The following is a 19,462-nucleotide window of genomic DNA, read 5'->3' on the forward strand; positions in this document are numbered from 1 at the left end:
TAAATCCAAGATGGGCAATAATGAATCTTACTCTAAAGTAATCTAATCAAAACTGAGTTCTTAAAAAACAAAAAACAAAAAAAAACCGAGTTCTTGAAAATAGGGAGAGAGGTGGCCAAGGACGATGCAGTGTCTTAAATGGGGAAGCACAAAGGCAATGTTTCATTCTTGACTCTTATATTTAGAGGAAATAAGGTTAAAGAATGCTTTTGAGCAGCCTAAATAAATTCACCTTCCAAAAACCGGAGAAGATAAAAAGGAAGAAAACATCCTTCATGTAACCAGAGGCAAGAAAAGAAAGAAAATAGCCATGGTGCTTACACTTGAAAGTATGAACCAGAATGGCATAAGGAAAAAAAACCTAACAGTTGTAACAGCGAGTGTCATGGTTTTAAATTGCCCCCATTACAAGATCAAGGATCTGTTTTTACGTGGACGTCGAAATACAAGAGGAATACAAAACGAACCACACTCAGAGTTTAAGAGTGAAAAGATAGTTCCAGGGGCACCAGCCAAAGATGTCAAGCAAATTCAAACAGCTGTTACGAGCAGCAGCAATAGTCATATCCGGCGAAGCAGAATCAGCTGGAGAAATAAGAGCACTGATCCTGACAAAGTGTGAAATTCGTGACGACGACGTGGAGGTCACGAGCCCGTTACATGGCACAATGTGGTTGTGTCACAGAGTGTATCACAGGACAGAAGTGCACCTGCAGCATGACGTGCATTTCTTGGTGTCACACGTAAGGGAAGGAACCAGCTGAAGCACCTCCAGAGATAAGAGGTCATCCCGGATGTTTAGCCAGAGGGGCAAAGAGTCCGATGGCTGGGAGTGTTCGTGTAGAAATGAATTCGACTCAGTGTGGCCCGGGGAGCAGATAACGACAGACATCAGAAGCCAGGGGACTACAGCGCGCATCCATCCTAAGAAACTACCTCCTAAGGGTCAGAGCCTCTGCCAAGAGGGACTGTCCAACCCCCGGATACAGCGGGCAGCCGGCAGGAGGGGTCAGAGCACCTGACCTAGATCGAGCACTGGCCTTGCACCACACCAGTGCTCCCTGAAGTCACCCTTGTGGTAACACCCTGAGCTCCCTGCCACTCCCACCCCCATTTCGCAGGTGAGGGAACCAAGCTGCAGTGGGGCTGAGGTTAAAAGTCAGACAAGACAACTTGTCCAAGGTCGCACAAGGGTGGCAGACTAGGGGTAAGTGTTTGAGCGCAGGTGGTCTGGCTCCAGTTCTTCGCCGCTGCCTGTCTCTCTCCTCCCTCCCTCTCTCCCTGTCTCCTTCCCTGTACCTCCTCCTTCCCTCCTGCCCTCTCCCATCCATGTGCTGCAGAGGTTACACTGGATGGCTTTAAAAGTCTTCACAACTCACAAATTCTAGAACTAACCGTTTATAGCTAGAGTCAAATAAACAGTTTTTTTTTTAAGTTTTTTTTTCACCTCTCTTTAAAACTATGTGGGGCTTCCCTGGTGGTGCAGTGGTTGAGAATCTGCCTGCCAATGCAGGGGACACGGGTTCGAGCCCTGGTCTGGGAGGATCCCACATGCCACGGAGCAACTGGGCCCATGAGCCACAACTACTGAGCCTGTGCTCTGCAACAAGAGAGGCCGCGATAGTGAGGGGCCTGCACACCACAATGAAGAGTGGCCCCCGCTTGCCACACTAGAGAAAACCCTCGCACAGAAACAAAGACCCAACACAGCAAAAATTAATTAATTAATTAATAAACTCCTACCCCAAACATCTTAATATATATATATATATATATATATATATATATATATATATATATATATCTGGAGAAAAGCAACCTCAGTTCTGGTAAGGTGGCTTCCTGGTGTCCTCAAGAACCCAGGCCCTTCTGTCTTTTGTTCTTCCATCTTTGGAATGTGCCTTCCATCCTCAGCACCTTGTGGTGACTGCTGTGGTTCCAGCCATTTCATGTGCAAGAAGCAGGAAGGAGGAAAGACTAGAGCAGAATGACTTTTCGAGTTGCCCTCCCCCTGCCCCCAAAGGACACCTGCTTATCTCTCTTGACCTCTCAGGTCATGAGTTGGGAAATGTTCCAACTGGGCATATGTCCCAGGAGTCTGTTACTAAGAAAGAAAGGGAGACAGGATATTGGGTAGGCCACCAGCATCCCCTACTGCCATGTTAAATTGCTGAGGAGAACAGGGTGGCCAAGGGGCTCCCACCAGCAGGTGATGCTCCATCCCAAATCATCTGGAATGATTGAGAAGTGTCTGCTTCTCTCCAATCACGAGTCAGTGCCAGTTCAGTGGTGGTAGAGAAGCTCTGCTTTGGGGAGCCAGCGCTGATGGTGCGTCTTCAGTAAATGTGCCCACACCTCTTGTTGAACTCTACTCCCTCCTGTCGAACTCTACTCCCTCCAATTGAACTCTACTCCCTCCTTTTGTTGATGACATAATATGATTTTTCCCCATAGATCCTTCTTGATATACTGAGTTTTGCTAAACTCTTTGTGGACAAATTAATTAGCTTTGGGATTTAAAATTCTAGCTCCAGTTTTACCTATTTTGTGAAATGCCACCGTGCGAACATGAAAATATATTATCCCTTTAATTTCTCTAATTCTTTATAGTTAAAAATGTGCAAAAACAACTCCATCCAGTTACGTGTGTGGAAGAATTATATAGATTATCAGAATGCAGTTGCCTCTCAGGACTGTAGCAAACTAATTCTCGTTTTTGACCTTCTTTCTTTCCACCCCTCTTTTCCTTGTTTTTTCATATGAACACCCACTATTTGGAATGATAAGTCATTGAAAGTTTTATAAATTGAATGGCTCTCAATTTGTTCTTCAGCCCTGCCTTTTCCTGCCAAGGATTTTTCCTGACTTGTTAAAGCATGATTTACTAAACTGGTATAATGTTACCCCAATTTCATTTTCTCTTATACTATAATGCTTGTTGTAGTTCTGGTAAAGTTTCAAACCTCCAAAGCACAGTATTCAGTATTGTGCAGCCCTCAGTGGACTGCTTTATGATAACTATGAATATACTAATGCCAAAATTGTAGTGTGATATTGCTAAATAAATTATATTGCTAATAAGAGCTTTCCTCCACAATTTTCGTTGTAGTCAATGACCACTACTTATTGGGTTGTTCCTTTTTACTAAGTATCATTTTACTGCAGCCTCTTTGTGGAGAAAGGACATCCAGCTTTAAAAATAGATTCTGTTTTTTTTGTTTTTTGTTTTAGTCCAGCCTGAAATTGAATTAAATACATCACAGCAATGTGCCAAGGCTTTAATACTTCTCTTGAGGAAGGATATACCCGAAAGTTTCCTAAATGTCATCTGGGGTTTAGTGGAGCCCCACGTGTCCCGGCACCAGCCAGCATTCACATCCCCCAGCACAGCAGGCATTGCCCGCGGTTGTCAGGGAGGAAGAGCCTCCCGAGAGCCCGTGTTAGTCTCTGCTGCCAGTGAATGTTTTGCCCTTTGTAGCTGTAGGAGTCTGGCCTCACATCCTTAGGCCTCACGCCACAAATGTGCAGGACGGCTGCTGCGGGGCATCTAACAGCAGCCGAGCTGCCTGGGAGTCTTGCCCTAGGCTCCGGCCTCGTTATCTCCCATAATCTCCACCTGCCGCCAAATGAACCTCGGAGGGGCAGCATGGGGGCCCACTGGGCACACCCGCCCCACTGTGCCATTTGACTTGGCTTCTACAATGGCGTCTGTTTGCTCGATTTTAATTGAACCAAAGTAATGAACATATCAGGAGTCCATATAAAATACCCAAGTATCTGGCATTTCTTGAGCGATCAGATCTGGCCACCCTGAACCCCTACTCTACCCTGACAATGCCCAGATGGAGTTGAGTCATGGCTGAACGCTCTGGCCAGGGCCTGGGCGTCCAGCTTGTCACAGCATCCTGGACACCAAGGACAAGAGTTGGCCATCATCCGTTATTGGGTTTCCTACAGCAGAGGAAAGCGTCTGTCTTCACCCACCTCTATGTCAAAAGCGAGGGAACAGGAGCTGTACTGGGAGGGCTCAGTGTTGAGAGAGAGAGAGAGAGAGAGAGAGCACTTCTTTGACAAAGTGAAAGATAATCCTATAATTTTCACAAGTAAGTAGTAGCCCACTTCCCTCATTTTGTGGGTAGACCGTCTATGTGCTTGAATTTCAATCCTTGATATAATTGCCTCAGTGCAGATTGTTTTTACCAAAAACAGTGACATCAAATCCAGTACCATGTGCTCTTCCGTGGCCCTGCCCCCCTTGCAGGAACAAGCGGGTCCTGGGTTCCCTCCCCTTGACCCTGGCCAGGCCTCTGTGAAGACCTCCGTGACTGAACATGGCAAGAGAGGCCCTGCTGGGCTCCCAGGACCGAGAAGAGAATAATGTGGAGCTCTCTGGACTGCTACCCTCTCCCAGGACATGTGCCCTGGAACTCAACCCCCCAGCCCCCCAGCTGTGAGGAAGCTCAGGCCACAGGGAGAGGCCCCACGTGGAGTTCCGGCCGACAACGCCAGCTGGGATCACAGCCAGCACCAACTGCTAGACATAGAGTGATGACTTGTCATCTTTTTAAATACCCACCATGTTTTCTTGGGGAAAGAAAAAGGATTGAGAGAGTTTATCTCCAGGTGATTCCAGCCCCCGGCCATCAGGTCACCACCCCCAGCCTTTCGGTCTTCCCAGCTGAGGCCTCCAACATTGCTAAACAGACAAACTGTGCCCCACCATTCCCTGGCTGCATGGCTGACCTACAGAATCTGTGAGCCTACTGAATGGGGGTTTTGCACTACCGAGCCTTGGAATAACTTGTTACGCAGCATCAGATGACCAGGGCAGCTCCTTCTGAGAATTAGCTCCAAGGGATCATTTCACCCGTTTTTTTTTTTTTTTTTTTTTAATTAAGACCTGATTATATCTTGAGACAGCAAAAGGCACACCTGTACTGGGTATTGCTCTGTTTATTTTAATTAATTAATCAATCAATCAATGAATTAACTCATTACTTGTGAGCGCTTCACCTGTTACCACTGAAATAAGCATCTCTCTAACGTATCTCAGGTCCCACGCCCTACAGGGGCCGACATTAGTCAACACCCGACAAACAGAGAAGTTCCGAACAGCGGTCTGCAGCAGTACACGGGCCCGGTTCCCTGCAATCATTTCACCCTCAACGACGAAGAAGATTGCTTGAAGGCCCTGTCTTGGATCAGGAACAACTCCATTGCTGCAGAAGGTAAGGATGCTGGTAACTGTGCATCTTTTCAGAACAGCATTTTATCTTTATAATGAGTCTTATTCTTCGTCTAGTTCCAGTATATAATTAGTGCCTAATTAATTCCAACCAAATCATTCATCTGCTGTGCTTTGTTTTCCAGATTAATTTACAACTTGTCATTTTTGGATACCCAGCATGTTTTCTGGGGGAAAGAAAAAGGCTTGAGATAGTTTAATTATCTATAATTATTTTATTACACAAAAATGAATATCCAAAGAGCAAAGCATGGCTAAAATCATTAACTAATTAAAGAATAATTTAATAAGCAAACATGTTTAGCAATTATATGGAAAATATGACTCCTTTTGTGAAGCTGAAAAGACCTCGGAAGAAAAGGAAAGGTCTGAGTTGGAAGGGCTCTTCTCTTTCACAACCCATTGTTCTCCTTCGTGGTTGCCTGCACAGTCCTTCCCACAAATGAACATATTCGAGTTGCCTGCCACTTCCTGAAGCCAAATGAGAGAGTAAAACATTTGTACAAATTGTTTTCTCAAGCATCTTCCTCTCTATTGCTTGGGTTAATGGAAATTGTTTGACTAGTAGAATAACTAGAACAGGGCCTGGCTGCCTATTTGTCTTTAATTGAAACCTGGGGAGTCAAGTTTTAGAGATGACTTACTGCAGCTCCTTCATTTTACCGAAAGCACAGGGAGGATCAGGGACTTGGTTGGGTTATACAACCACCTGTGATGGGCTAGGCTTCTAACCCAGACCTTTGATTCAGTCCCGGGATGGAAAAATCAGTAAGTTACTGGAGTGTGGAGATCAGTATATAAAATTAAATATATTAGTTTATTGAATGTATTTGTTTAAATATAATTTCATTATGTTAGTTAATATAATTATTAAAATTAAATATAGTTTCTTCCGATTTTTGGTGGAAGATTTAGGTGTTAGTTAACTTTTTGTCAAGTTTCTACATTTACTTCATTAAAAATCAAAAATAGGTATCAAAGGATATTCGATACATTGCTGAATTCAATTTGTTAGTACTTAGAGGCTATTTGCATCTAAACTCATGAGTAAGATTGGCCTGTTTTCTCTTTTATGCTTTACTTGGCAAGTTTTTGGAATCAAGGGTATGCTAGTCTCACAAAGTGTTTTGGGGAAGCTTTCCATATTTTTGGTGGGTCAGAAATACTTTGTATAACCTAAAAATTGGACAGGAATCACCCATAAAATCAACTGGGTCTGGAACCTTTGGGCAGAGGTGGTATATATAGATATATACTGGGGACCCAGAATAAAAACTTGTCAAAGTATTCAATATTTTAATTTTTGCATTAAAACTCACTATTATTTTCAGTTTTGCATCTGTATGTGTTTAAACCTGTTTCAATATTTTAGTCATTCTTTAATCATTGCCCTATGACCTAAGTACACTTAGGGAGTTCTCTGATCTGGGGGTCAGCAAACTTTTACTGTAAAGGGCCAGATAGTAAAACTTTTAGATTTAGCAGGCCATATGGTCTCTGTCCCAACAACCCAACTTTGCTGCTATGGCAAGAAGGCAGCCACAGACAATATGTCAGTGAATAGGCATGGCTGTGTTCCAATAAAACTTTATTTACAAAACTAGGGGATGAGTCATAGTTTGCAGAACCCTGCTTTTATCCATACAATTTGTGACAACTCATTACCATTTCTTCAAGTCCAGACCTCAAAATGTAACTTAAGCTTGCTGAAAGCACAAAAGCCAATGGTTCAATACAAAATATACATTATGTCTTAGGAATGTGCCCAGTCCTGTTATAATGCAGTGTTTTAATTGAACTGTTGGCTGTTTTGAATGTTAGGGTTCAGGAGCCTTTTGACCAAGAAAAGGGCCTTTGAACATGGCAATGCAAGTCCTTAAGGTTGAATGCTTATGGCAGAGAACTTAGAAATTCCAATGTAAGAAGCTCTTGGTTTTCAGATGGGGGAATAGCATCCAGCTATCGTGTTGCCTTGACTAGCTGTTGAAGATGGTGATACTCTGGTGCCCACCTAAAGGGAAATAAATGCTTTTGCAAGAGTTAAGAATGTCTCCCATTAACTGTTTCATAAAACCCCTGCGTGCCCGCTTTTGTCCACTGAACAGCCAGGTTAGGGAGTTTATAGACATTAGTTTCTTGTCCTAAAAGTAGGCTATTTTCCCCAGGTCCAGTGATTAATGACACCCCCAGGGCAGGGCATCTCCCAGGTAGGTGGTCCAAACACTCAGATGCTGGGCCCAGGCTCTGGGAGGCATCTGAGAAACAGACCAGACAAGTTCATTCAACTTAGGGTAGTGACCCTTTTCAAATGACTATAAGAAAAGTTGGAAAGAAAAATGTTAACCTCCTGCCTTGAGGAAGCTCTTTCTCTTTGTAGTTTTTCCATAATTAGAGTCATATTCAGACTTGAATTTAATTAGTGCCATTCCAGATATCTTCCTCACATGGGCTGCTATGAGGATTAAACGAGATAAGATATTACATGTCCAGCTCAGGGCAGCACAGTAGGAGTTCAATCATATGGGCTGTTGTTAGCCTTGTTACTACTACTACCGCTACATGTGATAGGGTTGTTTCTCCAGGGTGTAGGTCTCAGCCACTGCCATCCTGGTGATGGTGCAGCCTAGCATAGTCTCTACACAAAAGATGGGGAGCCGTGTACACCAGGTACCAGTCTGGTTGTAGAGAGGCATCGTGACCTTCGTGAGAGCCCTGGAGGCTGTGAAGTTTAGAGAAGGTTTCCTCAAGAAAGGAGGATTTGAGCTCAGCCTTAAAGAAAGGCAGGATAGGGGCTTCTCTGGTGGCGCAGTGTTTAAGAATCCGCCTGCCAATGCAGGGGACACGGGTTCGAGCCCTGGTCCGGGAAGATCCCACATGCTGCGGAGCAACCAAGCCCGTGCGCCACAACTACTGAGCCTGCGCTCTAGAGCCCGTGAGCCACAACTACTGAGCCCATGTGCCACGACTACTGAAGCCCGTGTGCCTAGAGCCCATGCTCCACAACAAGAGAAGCCACCGCAATGAGAAGCCCGTGCACTGTAATGAAGAATAGCCCCCGCTTGACGCAACTGGAGAGAGCCTTCGCGCAGCAACGAATACCCAACACAGCCAAAAATAAAAAAATTTTAAAAAGACTGAAATTGCTGAAAAAAAAAGAAGGGCAGGATAAGCAAGGAAGAGAGAGGTTGGGGGAGTTTGATTTGTATTCAAAGACCATGACCCAACAACTCAGGCCGGGCAGACTCCGTGAAGGGCAGCAGTGGAAGGAGAAGGTGGAGGATCCAGGGGAGTCCAGGTTTAAGTGGTTACTTTTTAGAGGCTGGGGAACCAGGGGTGATGCTGTGTACAAAACAGCACTGCAGGAAGGTGAACTCCCATCTCTGGCGCCCACGGCGGCAGAGAGAAAGCCCTCGGGGAAGGATGGGTCAGGGCTGGAGCGGGGCAGCCGTTCAGGCAGGGGCGGGCTGGAAGCAGCCATCTCTGATCCATTTGAGGTCCTGCTGGCACAGCTGCATCTAGCTTATTTCCAAGTCAGTTATGGGCTGATGGTATTTGAAGCTGGAAACTGGAAGTTGGCACTTCATGAAAACGAGGAGCAAGGCTTTGTTCCCGCATCCATTACCGTCACTCCGCCTGTCAGCCCTTGGTTTCTAATAACACCAGAAAGAATGTGGACATTTTTCATGATAGTTAGCTTTTGCTCCCTCAGTGCTAATTTTCCTTTTTCTCAATAGTTCAGGCTGGGGTTGGAGGGTGGGAGCTGAGGATAGGGCCCTTCTCCCAAGAGCCTGCGAAAAAAACTCCTGTGTCTCATGGGCTGTGATTGGGTCGAATGTCCTTCCAGGAATCACACCCCGAATCCTGGGAAACTCCAGGCCTAACTTTGAAGCAAACAGACTCGAGAGGAGGGGCTTGTTTGCTGAGCACGGTGGAGGGATTGTTCTAGAAGGACAGAAGGATGCTACATAGCAGAAACAATGGATTTTTTTTTTTTAATAGGAGGAGGTTAGCTTTCCTCTGAATTTCTGCCCCTTGAAAAAGCACAGATATCTCCCCCAAAGCATCACCACTCTCCCCTGCCCCTGTCTCTGTTTTATCATGTCTTCCTCTGCTTCCAAAGGAGAAACAGTTGTTCTGTGATGGAATTTGTCCAGTCTGAAGGAAATTGTTTATTGGTCTCTGCAGTTGGATGAGTTTATAGATGTAAATTATCGTAAACTATTAGAACTGCTCCACTATCCTGGAGAATAGCTGACATCACTGGCTTTCAACTGCAAAAAAAACCTGGAGGGTTTAGCCGGCGGGAGCGGGGGGGTGTTTCAGATAGAACCCAGCAACCTAATACATTATAACAATTTATGGCATTAATTGAAACTAATTGAAATTCATCTGCTATTACCTCTCTACTTTCCATGAAAATGAAAAGTAGGATGAAAGTAAAGCACAAAAAAATACACCGCCTTGATGGCCCAAAATGGATCAATTATTTTCATCTTTAGCTAAATACAGTTTACTGCCTTATTAAAAGCATGTTTGTAAGAAAAGTATAACATTAAAATTCCAGTGCATGAATCACCGAACAAAGCCTTTGTTATGCTATATCTAATATATTCTTCCCTTTTTATTTGACAGAGCAAAATGAGACGTGTCATAGAAATCTTATGCTTTGACTTCTAAAAAGTAAAAAGAGTATTTTCTGGTCTATTCATGAACATAATATGTTTTTTAAGTATGTGTTTATTTCACAATTTATTAATATCCTAGGGTATCTATTTAAAATTCTTTCATTATCTGGTTATTCCCTAAAGTTAATAATACAGATACAATGCCGATTAGAGGAGTTTTTAAGGAACATGTTATATATCTCCATCTGCAAATATAGTGCAGTGGTGTGAGCACTGGTTCTGAAATCAGATCTGGCAGGTCTGAGTTCTGATGAACCATCTACTGCTGTGTGACCTGGAGCTTGTTACTTAACCCCTCTGTCCTCAGTTTTCTGGAGAGCATAATAAAACTTTTCTCATGGGCCTGTTCTGATCTTACATAATCTCTGTTTCTTTTGAAGTGGAAAGGAACCATAATTCTTCATTAAAATACAATGGAATATGTAAATATACATACAATAATAAAATAACTTAAAATACATAAATTATAAAATGTAGTATATAATTCTTATTTTCTCTGGTCTTAAAATGCAATAACTGTAAAGAAAAATTCTTATTAATATCTATGTGCATAAATCTTGAATTTACTTCTTATCCTCTTGAGATGTGAGTTCCTGGCCAGAATGCCAGATCGGAAAATCCTTCCCTTTTCTCCTTTCCAAGTGATGGTTTCCTTCCTGGAGAATCCTTCATCTTTACCTCTCGTGTGGGCTTGCCTCATTTTGGTGGTCACACAATCAGAGTTGCTGGTGTATTCATTTACACCTTCAACAAGAGTGTATCAGAAAGCACAAGCATCACCTTTACGTTCATGCCAACACTTCAGACGGCTGGTCTTAGTGCTTTTGCAGCCTGAGGTGGAGAAGTGACAGCTCACCCAGGTGGTGATGGGAATCATCAAGCCCCCGCTTCCTCCCCAGCTGGGCCCCTCATTCCTTTGGAAGCTCCCTTGCACATTCTGTCCCAAAGGTCGTTGCAGGCGAGCGTGAGAGAGAGACTGGGTGCTCCTTCCTGCCAACTTCAATTCCAGGGGCTTTCACAAGGTCGTCTTTTCACCACCGTGCCCTCCTTGTACTATGCCTCCCGATTCTGCTCTGTACTCTCAGTAATGCATAATTTATCCCCTAGAAGGAGCAACAAAGATCGGCCTCCCATGAAAACTGGTATAGTTATATTCCGTTGCCCCCTATTGAAAATCCACCCAGACTGTTCGAATCCTGAGTTATCATTTGCCAGTTCAAAGTAGGGCCGCCCACCACTTCCCCTCTGTCACCCATCAGGTCAAGTGCAAAGACTGGCTGTTTCTTGTCTGTTAAGTAAACTGAGCTGCTGTGAAGAAGACAGTGACCAGATCTCTTAGCATAAAACTGATATCCAGGGGGAAATCCTCAGCTTTGCCACTCTGTTTCTTCCACATATGCATAGAAACTTCCAAAGAATATATGCGAAATCCCAACAAGATAAAGGAAGCCCCTGCAATGTGTCACCTCCTTCAAAATATTTGCAAAGACTCCGTGAGTTACAGAGCACCAAAGTGGTGGAAATGCATGAGCTGAATGAATCTTTAATGAACTGGGGTTGTCTGACCTCTTAAGCCCGCTGTAGATGACAGATGCCGTGGGTTCCACATACCCTGAGGCTGCCCCCCTCTCCTCCACCAGCCGTCAGGATGTTCTGCGCCAGCAGGACCCCAGCCACCCGCCTGGTCCACTTGGACTGGGACACGCTGTCAGACCCAGCATCGCCCTTACAAAGCCCTTTGCAGTGTTGTTATTCACGGCTCAGTTCCCCCACCCCTCCCCCACCTCACAACCACTTTTCTCACCTGCTTTTAAACTCTTGCTTGCTTCTAACTCAGCCAGCGATGGAAGAAAATCTACTTCTCTGAGGCATTCTGGGTTCTTCTCTCTCTCTGCCCCCTCCCTTTCTTTCTCTGTTTCCTTCCCTCTCCATCTTCCCTCTTTGATTTGGCCCCAAATTCACCCAACTGTCCGCAGCGTGATAGTTACCCAAGGGCTAACCTCCCTGTGAAACATCCTTGGTCCCTCGGTTTAAACTGCACCAACATGGCAGCAGTATTATTTTCTACTGTCGTGTTGGAGGCACACACAGTTTTGGTTACATTTAGGATCGTGTAGGATTTCGTGGGCTAGAAGGGAAACCTAATAGCCAGATCTAACATGTTTCTGTGTTACAAATCTCAGGTACACAGCCCATCCTGTGGCTGGGCTGGTATGTAGTGCCAACTTAATAGTGAACACCAGGTCGAAATACGTAGTAGGAGAACCTGGCCAGAGTGAGGGTGTTCTGCAGCAAATATCGACAGGCCACAAAGGGAAAGCCCAGTTAGTTTCGGATCAGCAAAAGCTGATGAAGCTCAAACACTCATCCGCGCATCTGGTCGGGAAACGTTTTGTCACACCCATTGCAGGCCAGGCTCTGTGTGAGGCCCCAGGGTGGGCAGGGGGGGCCTGAAGTCCTCTCCTCCCCCAGGTAAGCCAGGGCGTGTAGACGGCCGATGCAAGGAAGGCAAGGCAGAGACGGCCTCGGGCCTGCAGGGACCTCACCTGCCTGGGGCTGGACCTTCTGCTGGGGCCCAGGTATAACCACAAGCATAGGCCAGTCCAGGGGGCTTCAAAGGCCCTAGTTCCACCCCATCCCTGCTAGTAAACTTACTCTGATAATTATAAGTAATCATATTTTTATATCTAGATTGATTTGTCCTGAAACGCATACATTACTAATCAGAATCTTTGTCTGCTAGCTTTTGTCCTGGGGACTCCCCCAAATATGTCTTTGCTTATCCTATGAATTATCTTCGTGCTTATATTTTTACTGTTAGCTTATGAAAAAATTACGCGCATTTGCGTGAAGCCAAGGTTATTGGTAACAGTTCTAAATGTTACTGTTACTGGTAATAATAATAATAATGGATTGTGTATTTTTTTTTAAGAATTTAGATAGGAGGCCAGGCCCAGAAAGAGAGCTGATACCAGAGATAACTTTTTATTTTCTTTTGGCCATGCTGCACAGCTTGCTGGATCCCCGACCAGGGCTGGAACTCAGGTCCCTAGCAGTGAGAGCTTGGAGTCCTAACCACTGGACCACCAGGGAGTTCCTGGGATTGTGTATTAAAGTGCCTGGCTTTAGGCCAGGTATATAAGAGTCACGAGATAAACAGGAATTGAATCTAAAAATTCTTTACAAAGAAAAAGTGGGAAATGATGTAGAAAGAACTCACAATTGCACAAAGATAATGGAAAGAATAATCCCCCCCAGAGTGGAAACATGTAAAAGGCAAGGGATCAAACTAGCAAAGAATAACAGGCTGACTTTGTAACATTGGGTCTTATGTATGTGGAGGAATGTGATTTGACCTGTGACATGTTCTTATTTAGGTAGTAAAAAAATTATAATGAGATTTTATTGTTTTGTGGGTAATGAGACAATGTAAGTAAATAATCATATAAAACACGTTTAGGTGAAAAATTTTAGATGACATCACATAGGCATGATTTACTATGTGCCCAATACAACTGTGATATTGGACCGTTGTTCAGCAAATACGTAGACACACACATCCCCGCTGTGGGCAGAGTTTGCTTCACCCCCTTGGGCGGGTGCGGGTGTGGCCGCATGACTTGCTTTGGTCAATGGAACATTAGTGGATGTCTTGCAAGGAGAGGCTTAGAAAGTGTCTGAGCAGTTGTGCTTGCCCGCCTGTGCTCCTGCACAGCTCCTGAAAGAGAATATGCCTCAGGTCACTGTTGGTCCAGAGAGGATGAGAGAGACGTGGTGCAGATCTGACTCCAACCACAGCTTGGAGCCACATCAGCCAACATCAGTCAGCCCACAGACATGTAGGCCAACCTGCAACAGGCTTATTGTTGTTTGGCATTGAGTTTGGGGGTAGTTTGTCATGCAGCATTATCGTGACAATAGCTGACAGTTACAATAACTGAAGTCTCATATTTGGGGGAGGCGTTTCGAATTAAACTAAAAGATAGACAAAACTATTTAGAAGTTAGCATATCTATAAATAAACGTCTAATTTAAATAGTAGAGCTTTTATGAAATGTATGGAAGTCCTCATCCTCTCCAGCCGCCTACAATCTGTGGGCAACCCTGGCTAAATAACCCTGCATTGCTGGGGCTTCCATGAGCCTGTAATGAAAAAGCCCATCTCACAGAATAGTTACTAAAAGCCAACATGAAGGAGAGACTGGAAAAATATTCAACTCTGAGTTGCATGGGGCCTAAGCACTTAAATCTGTTTCACGGAAAATGAATATTGTTTTTGCATGCATATTTTAAAGGGGCAGAAGACCTCAAACCTATGACAGTTTGAGGTTCAAGTTTTGGCTCTCCTGGCAGGCTAGTTCTTTGTTGTGTCAGACCGCCAGGATTCATGTTGCACAGCAGGTGGGAGCCTCAATAATTTAAGCAAAATGTTGGCTCTTTCAGCCAAGGAAAAGGCAGCTCACCCAAGAATGCTGCACTAGTGCGTCTGAATAGGGCGGCAATCAGAGCCCCCAAATCGGAGCATCCTAGGGAAGCCGGGAAGGAAGGACCCTGCCCCTGGCTGCCTTGCCCCCTTGGCATTCCACGTTTGAGCAACAGGAAGTAGGGGAGGACTTTCCAGAAGCTCTTAACCGTAGGGAAGCCATCTGAAAGCTATTCTAGTTCCTTTCCTTCTAAACAAGTAAGACAAGCCGTTATACGTCCTCTCAATTTTGGATAGAAATAGATTTTTGCATAATTTATTCCACCAAATTGAGTAAGTACACTTGCCATTTATTTTGTCTCATAAAATTCCTCTTCAGATCATTTTATAAACAGGAGGAAAAAGAGAGGTAGATTGACAAACCTATCATTTTGTGGTAAAATTGTTACAGCTCACCCGAAACGTGAGCCTACAGAAGTTTCTGTCTTTGTGAAGAGGTAATAATGCCAATTCAGTGTCAAAAACAGCATATAAATAGCATGTAATACATCTCACTCATGTAATAGGATCATTGGTCTTAAAACTTATATCATTAGTAGAAGAGCATATGTAATTACTTCTATAATATTTTTAAGAAATATAAATAAATCATATAGACTGTTACCATCAAAATGCTCTTACACAGGGGAAATCTCTCAAAGTCATTTTGTGATTTTATTTTTCCTCACCAAAAGAATACCTGTCAATCTCTTTTGCTAGGTCTTGACACATTAAATCCTAAAAATCAGAATTTGAATATAAGATTATCTGTTGCAAGCAGAATGTTCTAGTCTTTAGTTCTCAAAGAAGGAAAAATGTCCTTGAAATCAACATGATTCAACAACTAAGTATTAAAATATCCGTACCATCACGCACATGACAATTATTTTCACCATTGTCCTTTTCATCACTCAGGAAGAACTTGCATTTATTGCAAACTTCAGCCATTTTTCCTCTTAATAAGTCTAGCAAATAGGGAGCAAAAACAAGGCAAAAGGTTTTATTCTCACCAGTTTCATTTAGCATAATTTCAACTTTCAAATTATAGGAACATAAATGAATGTCCTACTTCTGTGTTAAAAGTACTTGACTACTTTGTGGGACGTTGTGTGCCCATTCTTTACTAAATTTTCTTGGTCGCTGTTGCTAGGTAACACCGCTGACCTCCCACAGCTGAAAAAAAATGAGAGGGTTGGAGGGAGCAATTCGGCATTATTAGCATTTGACTAATAAGGTTGTTGGGTTTTTTTTTTTTAAACTATGTATCTAAGCATCTGTCCCCTTCTGTAGGGAATGTCATCATCTATGGGAACACAATTGACACATACACCACGGTGGAGACGCTCTTGAACTTGGGTGTGAGGGGCTCCTACATCCACCTGGTGCAGCACCCACCCACCTCCATCGTCACCTGCATCAACAACTACGCAGTGGAGGGCGCAGTGGAGGATGCGCTCCGAGCCGCGGGGGTGACCGTCTACCGGGATGCGGTCCTAGCTCAGTGGAACGATGGCCTGAACCCAGACCCCATCCACAGCGCCAGCTTCACCACACCCACCAAGCCCTTCCAGCTCCCTTGCTCCGTAAGTAGGTCCCCAGAACCTCACACACCGCCTTTGGGGGACTTGGGGTCTGAAAAGTGGTAGGTGGTGAATTTATAGTCACAGGGTTCTTTTTCCCCTAAACGTTCAGATTTTCTATTGCTGAGAAATGAGCCACCCAAACCGAGTGGCCTAAAACAACAACAGCCATTCCATATTCTCTCCCGTGGTCCTGGGGCTGGACCGGGCTCCCCCAGCAGCTCTCCCTGGAGGTGTCTCCTGGGGCTGACGTCAGACTGGGGCTGGGGCTGGAATCGTCTAGAAGGTGTGTTCACCCACTTGTCCGTCTGCTGGTGTCAGCTCAGCTTCAGGTGAGATTTTGACCTGAACACTTACAAGTGGCCCCTTCATGGGACTGAGCTTCCCCTCTGCATGGTGGCTGGGTTCCGAAAGCAATGGGACAGAGACAGAGAGAGAGACGCAGAGAGAAAGAGAGAGAGACAGCATATCTCCTTTCGTGACCTAGCCTCAGAAGTCAAGCTGCACCCTTCCACCGCATTCTGTGCCCTAGAAGCAGGTCACTAAGGCAGCCCACACTCAAGGGGAAGGGAACTGGACCCCGCCTGTTCCTGGGCAGAGTGTCAGGGGGGCGGCTTTGAAGAGGGCCAGCCCCACTGAGCGCTCCCCGTGTCCCGGGTACCATGCTGCACACTGGCAGTGTATTCTGTCCCCTCCTCACAACAGCTCTTTCAAGGGAAGCATCCCCACCTTACAGACGAGAACACCGTGGCTCCGCGTCAGCTGAGATCCCAACCCAGGCCAGCAGGGCCTCAAAGTCCATGCTGTGTCGACCTCCTAAGATTCTGGAAACAGCAATAGGGGATCTTCCCCCATGATGTATGGAGAGAGTACTTTGCTTTGGGGCTTGTCACAGCTCAGCTCACACCCTGTTCAGGAGATGAGCAGAAGCCAGGAGGGAGGAAGAGGGGAAAGGGGCCAGTTGATGTGATGGAGAAGCAGGAGATCCCTGAGAGAGAGGGGGCTGCGGTCCGAGTGAGTGCTGGAGCTATGGGGGTCAAGGGCTGTGTTGGCGGTTGGGATAAAGGATGCCAGCAGCATCTAGTGGGCAAGCCAGCTGGGGAACCCCGTGGGGGCTCATAGCAGTTCCTCACCTGGCAGTAGGGGTGGGTCAGCCTAAGTCAGGGTTTCTCACCCAAGGGCCCCTATGGGCCACCCTCATCCCCCCAGAGTCTGGACTGGAGCTCAAGGCAGACCACCTGCACAGAGGGGGTTTCCCTGCCACCTGTCATTTCATTCTGATAACCCAGGGAGATTTCACATTCTGCTCTCAGTACCTTCATTTACTCCTTCACTCCACAAACATTTATTGGACACCTACTAGGTCTCAGGCTTAGTCCTAAGTGTGAGGGATATAGCAGTGAAAAAGACAGAAAAAGTTCATTTTATTTTAACATAAAAGTGACACCATCTACACATGTATGTCACAATACCTGTATAAGACAGGGAAAATCAACATCTTTTCACCAAAAGTTTCCTCCCAAAATGATGATCGTGGAAGATGTATGCCCAGGTTATCCTGGGCAACTCTGGGGGTGAACATATACCCTGCTTAGGGCGCATGGGTGCAGGAAAACCTCCCCCAGTATCCAACTGAATACAGATTCTGTAGCAGCCCCTGCTGGCCTTCACTCTGCTGTCCAGGTCAGAATTGGAATCATGGCAAGGACATCTTGCAGATACTCTCAGCTGCCTTGATCCAACACACCTTCCTGCCCAAACTGCACCCTAAATGGATGAGTCGGACATTGGCCTGCTGTCCTCAGGTCCTGTCTCCAGCTTCCCCTGCTCTGTTCTGCACCATGACGAGGGGCCTCTACAGAGGACCCGCCCAGCCCGTTTCCCCTGACTCTCAGTAGGTTGGCCAACCTGGCAGGAGATTAGAAACTGGAAGAAGGGAACAGTCAGGGTATTTATCCCTCCTGATCGTCAGCTTTGGGTGGCATCTCTGCCAGGGAATTAGGAGACTTTTGATGGGCACGAATATATTCACGATCTTCACTGTGGCCATGTGGTCATGGTGTCGTGGGCTGAATTATGTGCCCCCAGAGAGGAGATACGGTCCTAAGAACCAGTACCTGTGGATGTGACCTTATTTGGAAATAGGATCTTTGCAGTTGTAGTCAAGTACAGAGAAGGTCATCCTGGTTTGGGGTGGGTTCGAACTCTAATGATTGGTGCCCTTACATGGAGAGAGAGACTTGATGACAGAGAGGAGGCCCATGAGGAAGAAGGCCCCATGCTGACGGAGGCAGAGATGGAGTGATGGCAGCCACAGGTCCTGGAGCAGCAGGGATGGCCAGCGCCCACCAGCAGCTAAGGAGAGATGAGGACCTCTCTGAAGTTCTCTGTCTAGCTAGACATTTGTCAATTTTATTGATTTTTTTTCCCCCCAGAGAAACGGCTTTTGAGTTTTTAATTATCTCCGTCATCTGTCAGTTTTCTCTCTCATTGATTTCCACTCTTAACAATTATGTTCTTTTTTCTGCTTGCTTTGGATCTACTTTGGCTTTCTTTTTCTAGTTCCTTAAGGTAGACCCTTAGGTCATTATTTGTAGAAGCATTTAAAGCAGATGTTCCTACTTCATATTTTCATCCACTATGTACTATTTATTCAGTTGGCATTACAGGAGCACGTGAGTTGTGTTTGAGAGGTCTGAGAGGTCTGTAACTCAGAACACGTGCTCCCATGGACAGTGTTGGATTTGCTGATCCGGCGTTCACTCTATTCCACAAACGCCTATGTCCCAAATGTAACCGTAGCGTCAATGCCTACGCCAAAACCATATAAAATAATATGATAGAGGTACTGATAGTCTTTAAAACGCAGTAAAACAAGGGCTAGTATAGGTATATGCCCCGTTAATACAAGAGTCGTTTTAAGTAGGAGAAAAACTGGGTAGGTAGAACTTTGCAGGGATGCTGAAGGGAGCTGCTGAGCATTAACGGTCCTGTTTTTCATGCATAATTTCAATTCAAATCAAACGTCTTTCCTATTTTTCTGTGAGTGGGAAGTCTGTTTCTATAGAGATGGGAAACGAGTAGAGGAGGGGAAAAAAAGAGGAGTAGAGAGACAGAAAGTTTCAGAGTCACGGACTCAGAGAAATATATTTTCCTGTGGTCACTGAGCAAGGTTATAAAACAGAAAAAATTTTAAAGAGGTTTGGAGGAAAGAAGCTGCCTGGATGGGAGTAATTGGGATAGGATTAGACATCTGAGTGAACAGAGATAGGGAAAAGGGCAAAGGCCCTGCCGCTTCCCTGAGGGAGAAGAAAGGACGTCATAGGGATGGTGGATCTGAGTCCAGTGCTGTCCAATAGAACTGTCTGCAATGGTGGAAATGGTCCATGGCTGTGCAGTCTAACATGGCAGCCACTGCCACCTGTAGCTTTGGGGCATTTGAAATAGGCCACCACAACTGAGGGTCTGGATTTTAAATTTTGTTTAATTG

At 45.1% G+C, this 19,462-nt stretch overlaps 1 protein-coding gene across 1 annotated transcript in view; it reads left to right on the forward strand.

The window, feature by feature from the left end:
- Nucleotides 1-19,462, forward strand: part of CFAP61 (cilia and flagella associated protein 61) — a gene marked incomplete at both ends in the record, with an annotated part of 252,425 nt that overhangs the window by 178,640 nt on the left and 54,323 nt on the right. The window contains 2 exons of the mRNA XM_082670561.1: nucleotides 5,054-5,228; nucleotides 15,683-15,975. Of these exons, the coding sequence (XP_082526687.1) occupies nucleotides 5,054-5,228; nucleotides 15,683-15,975 (468 nt within the window). The remainder of the gene's footprint in view (nucleotides 1-5,053; nucleotides 5,229-15,682; nucleotides 15,976-19,462) is intronic.

Source organism: Grampus griseus (genome assembly GCF_964374135.1).
Source record: "Grampus griseus genome assembly, chromosome: 14".
In the NCBI taxonomy this organism is placed as follows: Eukaryota; Metazoa; Chordata; class Mammalia; order Artiodactyla; family Delphinidae; genus Grampus; species Grampus griseus.